The sequence below is a fragment of the Gallus gallus genome, chromosome 1 (assembly GCF_016699485.2).
Source record: "Gallus gallus isolate bGalGal1 chromosome 1, bGalGal1.mat.broiler.GRCg7b, whole genome shotgun sequence".
In the NCBI taxonomy this organism is placed as follows: domain Eukaryota; kingdom Metazoa; phylum Chordata; class Aves; order Galliformes; family Phasianidae; genus Gallus; species Gallus gallus.
Window position 1 is genome coordinate 65,968,933 of NC_052532.1, and position 15,402 is coordinate 65,984,334.

At 39.5% G+C, this 15,402-nt stretch overlaps 1 protein-coding gene across 23 annotated transcripts in view; it reads left to right on the forward strand.

The window, feature by feature from the left end:
* SOX5 (SRY-box 5) overlaps positions 1–15,402 on the forward strand; it is a 641,599-nt gene that overhangs the window by 380,186 nt on the left and 246,011 nt on the right. For 19 of the 23 annotated variants that reach the window (NM_001397975.1, NM_001397977.1, XM_046939364.1 and 16 more), the window contains one exon: positions 4,025–4,256. In NM_001397975.1, coding sequence (NP_001384904.1) covers positions 4,026–4,256 — 231 coding nt within the window. In that variant the 5' untranslated portion in view covers position 4,025. The remainder of the gene's footprint in view (positions 1–4,024; positions 4,257–15,402) is intronic. The other 4 variants (XM_040697260.2, XM_040697263.2, NM_001004385.3 and 1 more) reach the window with 1 other exon arrangement.

The following is a 15,402-nucleotide window of genomic DNA, read 5'->3' on the forward strand; positions in this document are numbered from 1 at the left end:
AAAGCCTTTTTTGAGTTTAAACTAATTTGAGGAAAAGATCTTCAGTCTATGGAAGTTGTAAACCAATGTGTTATCCCTGAGTGTAGGTCCAAGACGTTTGGCAGACCTTTGTTAAAATGGTATAATCCTAGTAACTTCATAAATAGATAGACCTGCTTAAAAGTGCTCAATTTCAGATAACATTGTTACTCACAATGTAGCTGTTTCCCTGTGCTTATTGTTTATAGCAGGAACTCTGCTTGCATCTCAGATACAGACTCTTTTAATACCTGATATTAGCTCTGTAGGAGAATGAAGAGGTGTGAAAAGGGTATGGACTGAGGGAGCATTTAGAAGTCAGAAGAGGGACCAGTAAACCTGCAGAAATTATGAGTGGATTTACCTTGTGTCCTGTTGTCTTATTCATGTGAACCCATTGGTGATTTGATCCTTTGCCGCTATACTCTTTGTTATTTACTGTCTTTTTGGAAGTCATTTCCAATTGCAGTATTTAGTTATTTTTTTTTAAATCTTATATTTTCTTGTGGAAAATTCCCAGATATTCCTAAGGAGCAATTTCCATGAATCCGTGATGTTTGTGTCTGGTGTTAAAGGTGGTGATGGGATTTCTAAAAGCACAGATTTTGCCTGACTCAGATTGGCTCTGGATAGAACTACCTAGAAAACAAATTGCGGTCATTGCCTGGGTTGCGTGACCCTCATCTGGTGCTGTGCCACTGCTTCTTCAAGTGTCCTGGTCACCTGGGAGGCTGAGGCAAATTGGATCAGTAACTTGGCTTTCTTAGCCACTTTAGCAATTTCTCAGCCCTCTAGCATTATGATGGCCATATGGTTTGTAATATAAGCAGGATCTTTTAAGAACTGTGTGAGGAAGGAAAAAGCTGCTGCTTCCTTTGCTGGTTTTTACTATGACCTGCAGTCCGACCCATAGGTTTTACTTCTAGATCATAAACATAATCGTCTCATTTTTACCCTGTAAAAATTATGTCAGTCGTTTTGGGAACAGGTGATGAGCAGAAGGTGATGACAATCTGGAGCGCATTTACCGAACACTGTATGGGAAACCATATATGCACTGATAAAGTTAGCAGAAGAGTTTTACTTTAACGTGGTGGTCAAACTCCTCTTGTGAAGCCGTGTGGCAGAATCTGTGCTTGTTTGGGGTTCTCACAACTTGGGTACAGAGCACATTCAAGGGCTGCTCCAAAAGTAATGCCTCCTACTTTATTCTGTTGGCCCACAACACCAGAGGCAGTGGTATGGCAGTAGAGGTTGAACCTTCCCACCAATATCCCATTACGTTTTGTTGCCATGTGACAGATGGCAGCAGAGGGGCAGTCTGACAGAATGATGTCGGATATGGAAGTGCATATGAAGCAAAGGGATGTCATTATATCCCTCCGTGTGGAAAAAAAATGGCACCCACTGACATTCATCGACACTTGCTGCATGTTGATGGAGACCAAACAGTGGATGTGTGCACAGGGAGGCAGTGGGTGGTGGCTTTCAGCAGTGGTGACAGCAATGTGAAAGACAAGACACATTCTGGACACCCCTGCACAACAGTCACAACATGAAATGAAGAGCATCTCAATCAGTTCATCCATGCGAATGGTGGTATCTATGTTGCAAAGGAGTGTTCTGTAGCTGTGAATTTGGTCTATCAAATAGTGTTATCGTGCTCTTTGTATCTCTTGTAGCTTCCATGGAAATAAGTAGGAGGCATTATTTTCAGAGTGACCTATGTACAACAAGTCTTCAGTACCACTAAGAGCATCCTTTCTCTGTGTTTTATCGTCAGAGTGAATTGCAGTGAAGAATTTGGTAGATATCTTACAATGTTTTTAGGCATCTTATCAAATATAAGTGTCTTAAAATATAGAACATAACTATGCAATAATTGACTAATGATTTTGTGTCTCTCCCTTTTTGTTTGCCAAAATTGAGACAACTGTTTAGTGCTGATTTTGTAAAAAGCCAAGCCAGTGTTGAAATGAGTAACCAAAATGTTATACTCAAAATTAATAGAAAATGTGTTTCTTGGTGCAGTGCAATGCAGAATGTGAATAATTCACGTTAACTTCAGGGTGGTGTTCTATGTTTTCTGCAATAGAAAAGCTTGGGATCTGTCATGCCAAACATTAGCTGTAAAATGCTGAATTCAGTGGGCTAGTAGAGAACTGCCAGTAAGAGTTTATCTGTGATCTCTGTCTTTATACATATGCTTCTCTGCAGACACGTAGGTGGGGAAGCCTAGAAGACAGAATTCAGGTAGGATGTATGAAGTGTTAGTCTGTTGGACTAAGTCAAACATTAATAGAAAATACAGATTGCTTCTCTCGGTACAGGCAATAGGTGGTGTTCAGAAGAACAGGCGATGTGCAGCTGAGTTTAGGTTCTGGTAGAGATTTTTTTTATTATTTTCTTTTTTTTTTTTTCTCCCCCCCCCCCCCCTTTTTTTTTTAATATAATCTAACTTGGCTCGGGAGGCAAAGCGCAAAATGAGATCATTAGAAACAAAATAAGTCCTAACAAAGGGCTGTTTAAAGTCACTGTTTGTTTTCAGACCCAGTTGACTGCTGCTAAGAACCATTTCGTGCTCAATATGCCAAATCGTATGGACATGCTCCACCTCACAGCAGCCCCACACATGGTTCAAGAGGCTGCTGGGCTTTTGAAATGCAGCCCTTTAACTGTGAAGTGGAAAATCAAAATGGGGTAATTAGAATCATAAATGCTAGATTTTTGAGGAGGAACAGTATTACTTCAGCCTGCCTTTTCAGCTTTTATGTACAATAGTCTTCAGTTTCCTTGTTCATAACCTCTTCTTTTCCATTGAATATTTCTCATTTTTCTTTCTTTTCTTCTATTGACTACGTCTGCAGGATTTCTTACTTTTCATTCCACTCCTTGTTGCAGATGCCCCAGCTTAGCACAGAGGCCCATTATGCCATCCGTGCACATACCCTGATTTTCATGAACAATGTTGCTGTAATTAATCCCAGAAGTCTCTTGCATTTTAATACCTCACTGGACCCCTCTGTTTTGAAGCCCATGCAGGAAGTGTTCCGGGTTCAGACTGTCTGATAAGATTTTCAGTGGTGCTTGGTTTGGGTGAAAACTTTGACCGATGAGAAGGATCCTATCGGTGTTCCTGAAAGGTGAACGTTACCACACAATCTCAAAAAATTTGGACAGTGGGCTTGAATTTTGAGCCAAGATTTTTGTGTGATTTTTACTGCGTGTGCTCTACGCATCTCCCTTGTGTGCCCTTTTATATATATATATATATATGGATTACAGTTGCGTGTATATTTTTCTGATCTGACTATGGGTAGGAAGTCTCGGATATCTTGACAAGTCTTCATTCACTCAGTAGAGCCCTGAATTTGTGTTGTCAAAAAGCTTGGATTATTAATGTCCAAATGTTTAATTGCTTAATTATCCCAGATCTGTGAACCTGAAAAGATTCTTTCAATGTGATTATAACACTCCACCGTTCACACGAGTGAAGTTTTATAAACACAGACATTTTGACTTGACAGCGAGCTATTTTATCTTATTTTGTTACATTGTTTTATTCCCTAATTTTATTTTATTTTATTTTGATATTTTATTTTTTTAAGCTAAATACATGCGGAGGGTTATTCCTTTAAAGCTAAGTTGATAATAGCTTGTGTCTTACAGTCTCTTGCAAATGCAAAACCAGATGGGTATTTTTTTTTTAAAGGAATTGCATTTCATTACGCAGTCTTCTTAGGTGAATTTTCATGTTTAAGAAGCCAGAATACAGGAGAGTGCTATATTAGTGTATTATTCTCACAACAAACAAGCCACTGTTCTGTTGCTACCTGCTTGGCCATTGTTCCCAATTGTGTATGCTTTGCAGTGGTATTTGGATGGTTTCCTGCTCTCTGCCAGCACAAAAAAGGCATTTCTGTTACAATGGCCCCTAACCACACAATGACGGCATTAAGGATTTATTTGGAGGTTTCATTATTTTCTCCTCTTTTGTTCCTTCCAGGATGTCTTCCAAGCGACCAGCCTCTCCGTATGGGGAAGCAGATGGAGAGGTAGCCATGGTGACAAGCAGACAGAAAGTGGGAGAAGAGGAGAGTGACGGGCTCCCAGCCTTTCACCTTCCCTTGCATGTGAGTTTTCCCAACAAGCCTCACTCTGAGGAATTTCAGCCAGTTTCTCTGCTGACGCAAGAGAACTGTGGCCATAGGACTCCCACTTCTCAGCACAACACAATGGTAGGTTTGCTACTGGTCTATTGTGCTTACATCCATTCTTTGAATTCTGCCTCTACAGTAGTTTGGCATCCAGATCTGAACTTTATGGAGTATACAATGCATAGTTACACATACAGAACATGCTACAATAATGTGAAAGCTCTGACCTAGCTGGACTGTCTTTACCCTCTGCTACAAATGCTAAATCACTCTGCTTTTCCTCACCTTTGCCTGCTGGCATTTAGAGTGCTAAAATTTTTTAGCTACATCAATGTGAATTTGAAGTGTGTGTGTTCAGCAAACAGTAAATGGTTTTGGAACACTGTAAGTGAGAGTCATGTTTGGCATAGTGTCTGAAATATCACCCCAGTGCCAAGTTTATGCAATAGTAAGGCACAAAAGTCTGCATAAAGGGTAGGAAAAAAAAAGAAACTTCTGATTTTGTTGTGTTTAAAAATGTATGTCTGAAAGGTATTTTACATGCGACGCATGCAAGAAAATTGATAATGTTTATAGAAGTAAATCAGCCTACCACTGTTTCAGGTGTGAGTTACCACCGTTTTTGTGCACTTTACAAATGACACTGTGGACTTAAGTCACTACATTTAGCAGCCCGCTGGAAGCCTAGAGCTGGCTTTATCTAAAAGCAAACAAGAAGGATGAGAAAGCAAAGCCACGTTCCCCACTGGTAGTGTAGCGTCACTACTGTGAGGTGTTGTGTTTGACCCCTAATGTAGCATACTGTGATACATTTTAATAAAGGTCGAAAAGTGTAGGGAAAGGAATCGAAACTCCAGGACTTAGGCACCTTAACGGAGATAACCTGTATGAACACACTTACACAGCTCTTGCCTGTTTCCAGATTGACTGCAACTTTTCTGTTAGTCCCCTACTTCAACAAGGGCACAGACAATTTCACTTTAAGTGAAGATAATGAATGGACCTGCATATTTGAAGGCTCTTAACAAGGCGTCACCAAATAGGTGATGGTGTGTTCTCATAAAAGCCTGCAACAGCTCCATAGTGGTATTTAAGCCCTTACAGCTCGTTATGCATCTGTAACAGGCCCTATGTAAAAAGCCTTAGAGATTTTCTCTCATAGGACCAAGCCAGTGGATATTCAATGAAGCAGCTCTTCTAGACAAAATAATTCACTCATCTCAATCCATTTTTCTTCCTCTTTGGTACAGTGCTTAAGCTCAAACAGTGGCTTAGAATATTTTTTTTTCCTTATTTTTTGGTGTTATTGTAACTTCATATGAATAAAGAACACTGTTGGGAAAATTACTCACGGACAAAGATGTCATTATCTTTTTGTACCTTGCTTGCTTCTGATCCTTTACCATGTGTTTTATGGAGATGTAATTTGTAAATACACAGTTCAAGCCACTGAGATGTTGGAATATGTAATTGTTGTATGAGCTTTGCTGTATTTTGGCCTATTTTAAGATTGTATATTAGAGAGTGTTCCTGTAAGCTCTTAAGTCAATAGAAGAACTTGTCATGACTACAGGAGGGTAGAATCAGATCCTAATGAAATAAAACTTCATTGTCTGCTAAGGAGGAGTATTCTAGCTATGCCTCACTGAAACATTTAACTGCTCTTTATCTGATTTTAACCAGCTTTTCTGTTTGTTTATAGTTTTTAAGACCGAGAAGTTTAGCTGATCATCTAGTGTGAAGACTATATTTAATGTGATGTTAAAACAGTGTGTTGTGTCTCTTTGTAATACAAAATACTATATTATTGCATGTTTTAGACAGTTTTAACGTGGTAGTGTAGTATATTGTAAGCTCATGTGAAACATTTTCTTGGCATTGTAAGGACTGATTTTGTCTTCATACACGCTTAAGAAAGTTGTTAGTTTGTATGAATGTGACATTTTGGTAGTATTTCTTTTTTAAAAAGAAGTGTCTTGTAAAAATCACCATCCAGGTAGGCCAGAAATGATGTAGCCTATGTGTCTCCAGAAAGAAGGATGTGATCAGTATAAATGAGTAAAATATATATAATCCTTCCCTTGGCCATTGTGGGATGTATTATCTTGTAAGAAAGAAGTGACTAAAACTAGTCCTTGGATAACTTGTAGATGAATTCAGTTCATGTGATTAGCAGTTAAAAAAGTCATTCCCAAAGAATGCTGTCACCTTCATAGCAGTACAAAGGTTGTTTTTATGCTGTTTAATCTGACATTCTGGGCTCTTCTACTGTCTCTAGGAGGCAAATCCACATGTGCACACACCACCACATAGCGCAGTCCAATACAGTTTTATTGACAAAGCTCCAGCAGTGTGCTTCACACTTCTTAATAGCTTGTCAGCTGTACCGCTGCACCTACTGACTGAGTCTGAAAGTGACTATGGAGTTCTCATTTTGCAGCCACATGCTGCCCTTAGCAGGGTCCGCCTTTACAGATTTCCCCAAAGACCCCAGCAGACATACAGCCTGTCTGCAATCATGCACAGCATCACTCTGCTGCACCCCTCTTGGCCATACTGCTTTGGGCATGGTTGTTGGCTATGACGCTTCACCTGAGGGGTTCCTAGACAGGCATGGTGTAGATCCACAGAGGCCTCTCATTGCTAGCTGCCCTGTACAACAGCCATTTGGCTTAGGGAAACAGTCTCAGCTGATGAAAAGCACAGACAAGGGATCTGCAGAAGATACACAATTACATAGTGTTGTCTGATCTGTAGGCTGCATAGCTGTATTCCTCTTGTCACCACAGCCAGCCCTGTCTTCTCACATTTTGCCTCAGCAATGTGTCTTGAAGAGACAGTTAGAAAAACAATTTCAACCTCGAGAATCAATTTCTTGGCCTCACTTTTCTAGCTGTCAATTGACCCTCTGTTTCATAGGTTACTTCCAGCTGTGCTTCCTTTCACAAGTCCTGCCAGCTGGGATGTCCTAGGATCCTCAAGGTAAAAGGCTGACTGCAGTAGAGTGATAACTCAAGAGTTTGCCCAACTTAGACTTTCTAAAATTTACCTTGTAATTTACCAAGTCGTAACAACTCCTGTCTTTGTCTGCTGGTGTAGAGACACAGCTCTGAGTGCTAGTTGGGTTTTCATTAAAGCAGGGCAAAAATTTCAAGAAAGAAATCTTCTATCCTCGCCAAATTAGCAAAAAGCTGCAAAGCTGCATCCTCCATCTTTCTATGGATGGAAGATGCTGGAACTGCAGCTAGAGAAAGATTGTACAAAAGGCTCAACCTGCAACACAGAACATCCCACCTGAACATCAGAAAACCCCCTCTTTTATACAGTAAGGGTGACTGAGCACTGGTGCAGGTTGCCCCACAGAGGTTGCAAGTTCTCCATCTACAGAAATACTCAAAAGCTGCCCACAGACGATCCTAGGCAGCTGGCTCTGTGTCACCCTGCTTGAAGTTGGACCAGATGAGTGTCAGGGGTTCCTGCTAACCTCAGAATTTCTGTGGTTCCCTGAAAAGCAACTGCATCCCAAACTTGCTTCCTCTTAATAGAAGAAGTGAAATATTTCTTTTAGGTAGGAAAGCTCTTCCACTAGTAAGAAAAGAAGCAATGAGTTATCAGACTTAAACCGAAGGCTTGGAAGAAAATATGAGACAAATCATTTGCCCTAGAGTGTGCATTATCTGGCTGCCCTTGGAATGTTCATAGCAGGCCATAAGCTTAGCAGGGAAACACTTGAGGATTACAGTATCTGTCAATACCTTTTTTGATTAAGGCTATTGAGGCTACAGTATTTGGATAGTACAGATAGTTGTTAACTCACTGAAGTTCTGAGTTAATTTTATTTCTATTTGTTTGACTTATCGTATTGCTTAATGCTTTGTGCTTTTGTCACCTCTCAGGGCAGCTGATGTCACCAGCAGTCTGTGTGCTAATTGCTGAGCATAAAAGATACCAATGCTAAAAGCACCGATTAAAGTACATTACAGACATTGTATACCGTGGTCAACTTTGGCTGCTGTTCATAACTGTAGAATATCTTCGTAACTGTAGAATATCACTCAAATACTGGACAAGATGAAAAAAGAAAAGTTCTGACCAGAGAAGAAACTGGTAAAGTGTAATTGTGACGGTGTCCAAACCTTCCATGCTGCGTGACTGCATTTACTCTCCTGCACTTGTCCCGCACTTTCAGTGGGATTTAAAATTCATTTCCAGCTGTGCTTTAAACTGGTATGAATTATTGCAGTGCACTGTTAAAGGGCTTTATTGCTTCATACGAACAAATGCTGCATTTCTGTGGTGGATGAAGTTACTCCTCTGTAACTTGGGAATAATATTAAGAAATTTTGGCTGGATTAAGAATAACAGTTCTGCTGCTCAAAGGGCTTACCGACACATTGTCTCATGCTTTTCCTCCACTTGTCCAAAACAAAAGATTGCTTAAAGCTGCGTTTGAGTTTTGTCATTGCATATGTCCTGGCCTGCACTTCACCTGCTGGCCTGGGGTCATCAGTGTGTGAATAGCATTGGACCAGAACAACATGTGGCTGGAGCATTTAGCTGCTGTTCAGAAGTTGTGAAGGGAATGGAAATCTGAATATATGTAGCTTTTAAAAAAGTCAAATAGAACTCTAATTATACTAAGCTAAAGAATGCCTAATAAAAAAACCAACACAGTGGTTTTAGAGAAATTTTAATTTCCAGTGTACCTTTGTGCATCAAGCTTAGGATAAGTTATTGTGATGCTACAATGCACAGTGTTGTGAACACCAGTGCCGTTATTGTGCCAGCTCTAATAATGAGAATTTCATTGTTTGGGGAGAGCAGTCTCCTACACTCTAGACAAAAGTGTAATTACTTTTGAACGATGTGGAATGTGCTCGGTTTAATAGCACGGAGAATAGATTCACAAAGATTCAGATAAAGCTAGCTTGGAAGCCATATGTGCAGTGTGGCAGTATGAAATTGTTAGCAGGCACCATCATTACAACACACACACACGCACACACAATTTCACAGTTTAAACTATAAACTGTTGTTTTTGTAATAGATAGACAGGCTTATCTGAACAAGACTAGTTTAATTAAAGCAAAAACGGTGGTAAGTTTGCATTTCTCTGTTTCTGACGTTCTTTCCTTCCTCCCTTAATGGTAAATTGATATTTATAAGGTGATGAAATTGCATTGCTAGAAACATTGCATTATAAATGTAATCACAAAAGTAGCACATGAAAGCAGTTTCCACAGATATAATTTCAGCCTTGTATCAGAATTTGATCTTTTCAATCCTTACCCTTGCACCATTGCAGAGGATGACTGTGCTGGTTATTAGGAAAGGGAGCAAATAAGGAAAAATCAGCCTGAACCCATCAAACAGCCATTTGAAGCTGCCTATTGCATTATTTAGTGCCCAGAAAATGGGGCACTATCCTTGAGAAGCAGTTGTGACAGAGCAAGAAAAGGCTTTGGCTATTATCAGACTGATGATGTATCTTTCGTTTAAGTTATTATAACTTAAAGTTACTATAACTTATTTGTCCTTCTTACTGTAATTCTGTTCTCTCCAACATTGTCCCATTTATGTATGTAAGTAATGCTTACAGTATTTAACAAGTATTTGCACACTCCTTGTCGTGTAGATCCTGTATGGGGCACGTAAACCAAATAAAATACTTTCATCCTTCATATGATACAGAGCACAATTCAGGAGCGGTATGTCAGTTCATGGAACCTCCCTGACTTGTTCTACCAGGCTGTGAATACAGTGAATTTCACTTACGTATGGCCCTGGAAAACCAGAATGGATATTTATTCCAGCTGAAATAAATGGGCAGAAAGGCCAGCTGAAGTTTGAGATGGCCTGTTGGTGTTTTGATCAGACTCAGAAAGGTCCAAAGGTTGGTTAGGGGATAATAAATAAGTAATAAAGTAGGAAAACATTTCTTTTTCCTAAGCAGGAGAGTTAGAATGGTATTTAAAACAATAAATGAACAAATCAAGACCAGACTTATCATTTATAAATTGCCTGAAATACAGGGTGCGGATGACTGTAGTTTTTAAAGGCCATGAAGAGAAGTGGAAACAGCAGTTGTTTGTTTTTGCTGAAGATCATCTTACTGTGAAGCAGTCACATTTTTAATGGATTCATTTGAATGCAGTTAAGCAGAAAATAATCAACAGAAAAGTAAACACCTTTGTTTTATAGAAGTGCTGGGAACTGTATGTATCCATTGTTTGCAAGTGGTTATATGCCTAAGAATCAATTCATTGACTTCATACTGGAAAATATCTTCGTTTAAGCTTCTTGCATAAATACTAGCAAAATCTAATCCAAGTGAATAGCCAAAAAACTGCACAGGAAAAAAAAAGATAGGTAAAAACATAAACCCCATGGTCCTTAGGAATATTTGAACCAGATGGTCTCTCTTATGATGAAGGAAAAAGAACTATCAAGTGCATGAACAAAAAAATACTTAAGCCTTAAATGAAAAAAAAAAAGAAAAAAAAAAAGGTCATCTTTCTAAGTAATCTGCCTCCGTTTTCTGCAGGGAACACAGTAGCTTCACTCTTAATTAGTATCTCAATTCAGACTGCTTTTAGTAGACTGCTCAGCTTGGGATTACACGCACACACAGAGATTATAGAATAGGTAGTTTCACTGAGATTGTACATTTTTTCTGGAAATAGTGGATTGGCATCAGCTCAGCCTGGCCAGCCTGGAGGTACATGCAGCTTTCATGGCTCAGAATTGTGGTAGCATGCCTGCAGCAGTACTTAGCAGCCAGTGCCCAGCATACTGGGGCAACGATGAGAAGAAGCGAGATCCTCCAGAGGGAAGTAAAAGTTGCCACAGATTGGAACAAAATTCTGAAGCTCTCAGTTGAGGAGCCTTGCCGGAGATGAAGGTGAGGGTATAGAGAAAACCCCAGCAGGAGAGCAAAATTAGTTTATAGCAGCAATGCAGATAGACTTATATTTCAGTGTTCCTACTTGATTTGTTTTTTTGCTTACAACAGTCAATCACTAGTGATGATATAACCTAGGTAGCATCTGTGGTATCTCTATCCAAATGTGGACTTTGTATAGTTGCTCCAGTCCAGATCCATCACTTCTCGCGCTCTACTCAAATTTATTCTGAACTTTTGTTTTTTCTCTGGTTATAACGAGTCTTTACGGTATTGCAGTGTGCTGAAGACTTTCTACTGCCAATGAAACACCCAGTTCTTCATGGTTCTGGAAAGAGGAGGCAGCAGAAACGTAGTTCTCATGTTTCTTTTTCAGCTGAGGGATTTACCTCCTCTGGCCAAACTTCTACACTTTCAAGAGTTTGTGGCCTTGGGCTGGCAGTGTAACTGCTATCAGGATATAGACAACAGTGCACCAGGCTTTCTTCCCCTTATCTGACACATGTCACAAAGCACATGCGAATCTAACTTGATCATATTTTGCACGATGCATAGTTCCACTTCTGCATATCATCTTCAATCATTTTTACTTGAGCAGTTGCCTGTTGATTTTGGAACTTCCAGAACATAGTTGTGCTTTCTGTTCTGATCCATACACTTTTTATGTCCACCCTGCTTCTTCCTACCAGCTGGTATGGCATTCTGTTTCTTTTCACTGCAGGTGAGAAAGTCTCCTCCTCTAGTTGCAGCTTTATACGAACACTATTACTGTATCACTTTTTATCTGGTTGCAGTGGTCCTCTGAAAACTTCTTTCTCTCTTGTTCATTTCTTTCCTCTGCCTGTAGTCATTATTTAATACAGTCATTTTTATTATATAATCAATTTAAAGCCTTTTAGTAAACAGTTCATATGAACACATTGCATAGTAAACGAAAGTATAATGCTGTTTACTTGGACAGAATGTCCAACTATGGTTGTTTTTTGATATGCAGCATATTTTCAGTGGAAATACACTAAAACTGAAATGCATTGTGAAACATTGTTTTCTAGACTGTCAGGTTTGCAAGGAATGTCTGTGATTGTCAGTCCTGTCTCCTAGATGTGCCGGATTCTTCTGCTACAATAAATACCATCATGTTTTACATCCCCTTCTCTCACTGTCAGATGTCTGTGTCCACAGTTAGGATGTTACCCACTGCAATGACATTTTGAAGTATTTTGTTATTATCTGTCCTTTTAAGGGCTGAGTGAAAAGCTCCATTGTGCTTTTTGCCTTGTCTGTTTAGGTACATCTTTTCACGTTATATAAATTAAGTTGGATTAGGATGTGCCAAGGTCAGCCTTCTTTCTCTAATTTTTCTTGCTATTGCAAAAACTTTTGTAGTATCACCAGAAATAGTGGTGGTTCGAGCGGTAATGAAAATGTGGCTGCATGCAGTTGCTAGCATTTAGTGTCATATTATCCAGTCATGTTTTTTTTCTTTCCTGTGCTAACTACTTCCTCTCATCCTGAGCGTGTGAGTGAAATATTTCTTTCCTCCCCACTATCATCTTGGATTAAGTGGGTTTGTTAATTTTCTTTGGAGATGCATGGCTAGAGAGGGGCCTGTGGAAAAACTGAAGCTATGAATTTCAGCAAGGAGTTGGTCAAGTATGGGGATCTAACATAGGTAGGGTATCTCCTGAGGCACGTACAGGAACCTACCTGCGGGAAAACTGGCAAACTATGATGTTATTGAAACAACCTTGTTCCAAAGCAATTAAATGGAAGACAAAACCCTTTTAAGTAAAAAAGAATCTTGTATATTTTGTGTAGCAAAATAGTGGATAGCTTGGCCAGCCTCATTTGCAGATTTGCTTTAATACTGTTAAGTTTTTTATTTCTTTTTCTAGTCTATGTACATTTGTGTGACCAGATAACACATTTTTGCCCTTTGTGAAGGAGAAGTGGACTCAGTGAATCCTGTGAGTTTATCATCACTAGATAAAACAATAGACATAACTGAATGGAGATTGTGTCCATTTTAACTAAAGATAATGTTTTGCCAGAGCTCCGTAAGCAATACTGTCATTATGTATGGAAATAGTTTGCTTCAGCATCCTTTTTTAAGCTTTTAAATTGAGTCCACACCAAAGAAAAAAAGGGCTATAAAGATTAACTTTTTGTAGATTGTACAGGCAAATTATATAGATTGTCCAAAACATAGACCAATAAAATCTAACATCAGACTGTTATTATCTTTATTTATATTGTGCCCAGAGCATGATTTATTTTTATAGAGACAGAAAAAAGAAACATTCCTGCCCCAGAATGCTTAGCTTATGACCCTGTTCCTGCAAAATAATCTGTTTGATTGGAACATAATGCCGATGGTAGCAAGAGGGAGGGAAGGAGAGGTCACCGCCTGTAACTCCTTCTTCACATAGCTTTTTGTAGGATTGGAGTTTGATGACAGAAAATAAGAAATATTACAGCAAAAGGTAAAATCCTTCTGACATCTTGAGTCTGAATTACTCTGATAGATTGTGTGTGTATCTATACACTAAGTCATATCAAAAGTGGAAGCTTACATTGCTTGTTAATATTGCTAGCCAGTAGTAATACAAAATATCTGTGCTTCAGGCCTTCTGTGTTGATTTTCAGATTGAATTTACAGTGTGAGTTTCAACTCTGAAACCATAAGTTAAGCTTCCTTCTTTCTATGATTCTTTCCATTTTAAACTGCTTTTGTCATAATCAGGAAAGCTGCTCAGGTTTGGATCGTTCTGTGTTCAAAGACAATAACATTCTCTGAGACCAGCATCTGGCTTTGTAAAATCTTCAGGTCTCCAAAAAACAACCAGATGCAAACGCATAGCTCAGTGGATATAAGACTCGTTTGGAGAGAGTGTTATTTTCCTGCAAAATTTTCAGCCCTTCCCTTCCCTTCCCTTCCCTTCCCTTCCCTTCCCTTCCCTTCCCTTCCCTTCCCTTCCCTTCCCTTCCCTTCCCTTCCCTTCCCTTCCCTTCCCTTCCCTTCCCTTCCCTTCCCTTCCCTTCCCTTCCCTTCCCTTCCCTTCCCTTCCCTTCCCTTCCCTTCCCTTCCCTTCCCTTCCCTTCCCTTCCCTTCCCTTCCCTTCCCTTCCCTTCCCTTCCCTTCCCTTCCCTTCCCTTCCCTTCCCTTCCCTTCCCTCCCCTCCCTTCCCTTCCCTTCCCTCCCCTCCCTTCCCCTCCCCTCCCCTCCCCTCCCTTCCCTTCCCTTCCCTCCCCTCCCTTCCCCTCCCCTCCCCTCCTTTGTGATATCTTACAGCAGTCTTAATAGTAAATTTCTGTTGACTATGGTTGCTTGGAGCAGTGAGAAAATATTTTTGCTTTCTCTTATGTGAAAAGGAAATTAGCATTAAGGTGGTCGCTAACAATGCAATGCTGTGTCAATCACAGCATCACTTTTTGGGCGTGGGAGTTGACAATGAGGACCCATTTCACTAAATGCTTACAAAGGATATTCCTAGTGGTAAGGTAGTAACTTTAGGCTTAACTTTATGGTTAATTGAAGTAAACATGGAATAGCAGAGTATGTTTCATTTGCTCTAGCAGAGCTTCTAAGTAGGTCAGATAAATCACATCCTGAGAGTGCCTATTTTTCCTCATAGGTTGCAACTGGAGCTTAGAGTGATAAGCTCAGCTGTTGATACCTATAGTTGAGACATCTGTAGTTAGATAACTTCAACCAGAAAAGCCTTGAGTGAGAAGTAATTGCCTGGCAAGAGAATTTACTTCTTTGTAAATAAGTATTTGTTATACAAAGCTTACTTCTTCTGGGAATATCGAACATTCTGCATCTCAGAGCTCAAAGCCCTCATCTCTTTTGAGTTTACGTCCTGAGTCAGAGTACAATTCCATGGCATATTCTTTAATTGCATGAATTTAAAATTTACAAATACTTTTTTTATTCTTAAGTTTATATTCTCTTGACACAAACAGCAATGCAGGTAGAGAGGGAAGGAGAGTTCAGTCACAGTAGTTTTAAATCTTTTTTAAAGCAATTTGATAAATTCTATTGGGAAACAGTTTTCAGCATTTTGTAGATCTACAAACAGAACTGAAAACAGAGTGATTCAATCCTGCAAAGAATACTTCTGTGGTAGATGATGTACTTTTCCTGTTTGCTTGTGGCCAGTGTAAACTTAGCTTTTGGACAGAGAGTATAGCTTCAGTTTTGAAGTTGTCAACATGAGTATTGGGTAATATATTGACACAGAGCCACAGTGAATTTGCTGGTTTTCCATGTGGATAAGCTAATTTGACCAAAATCTCACTTTATAGTTAGGGCCTGTATCTTTA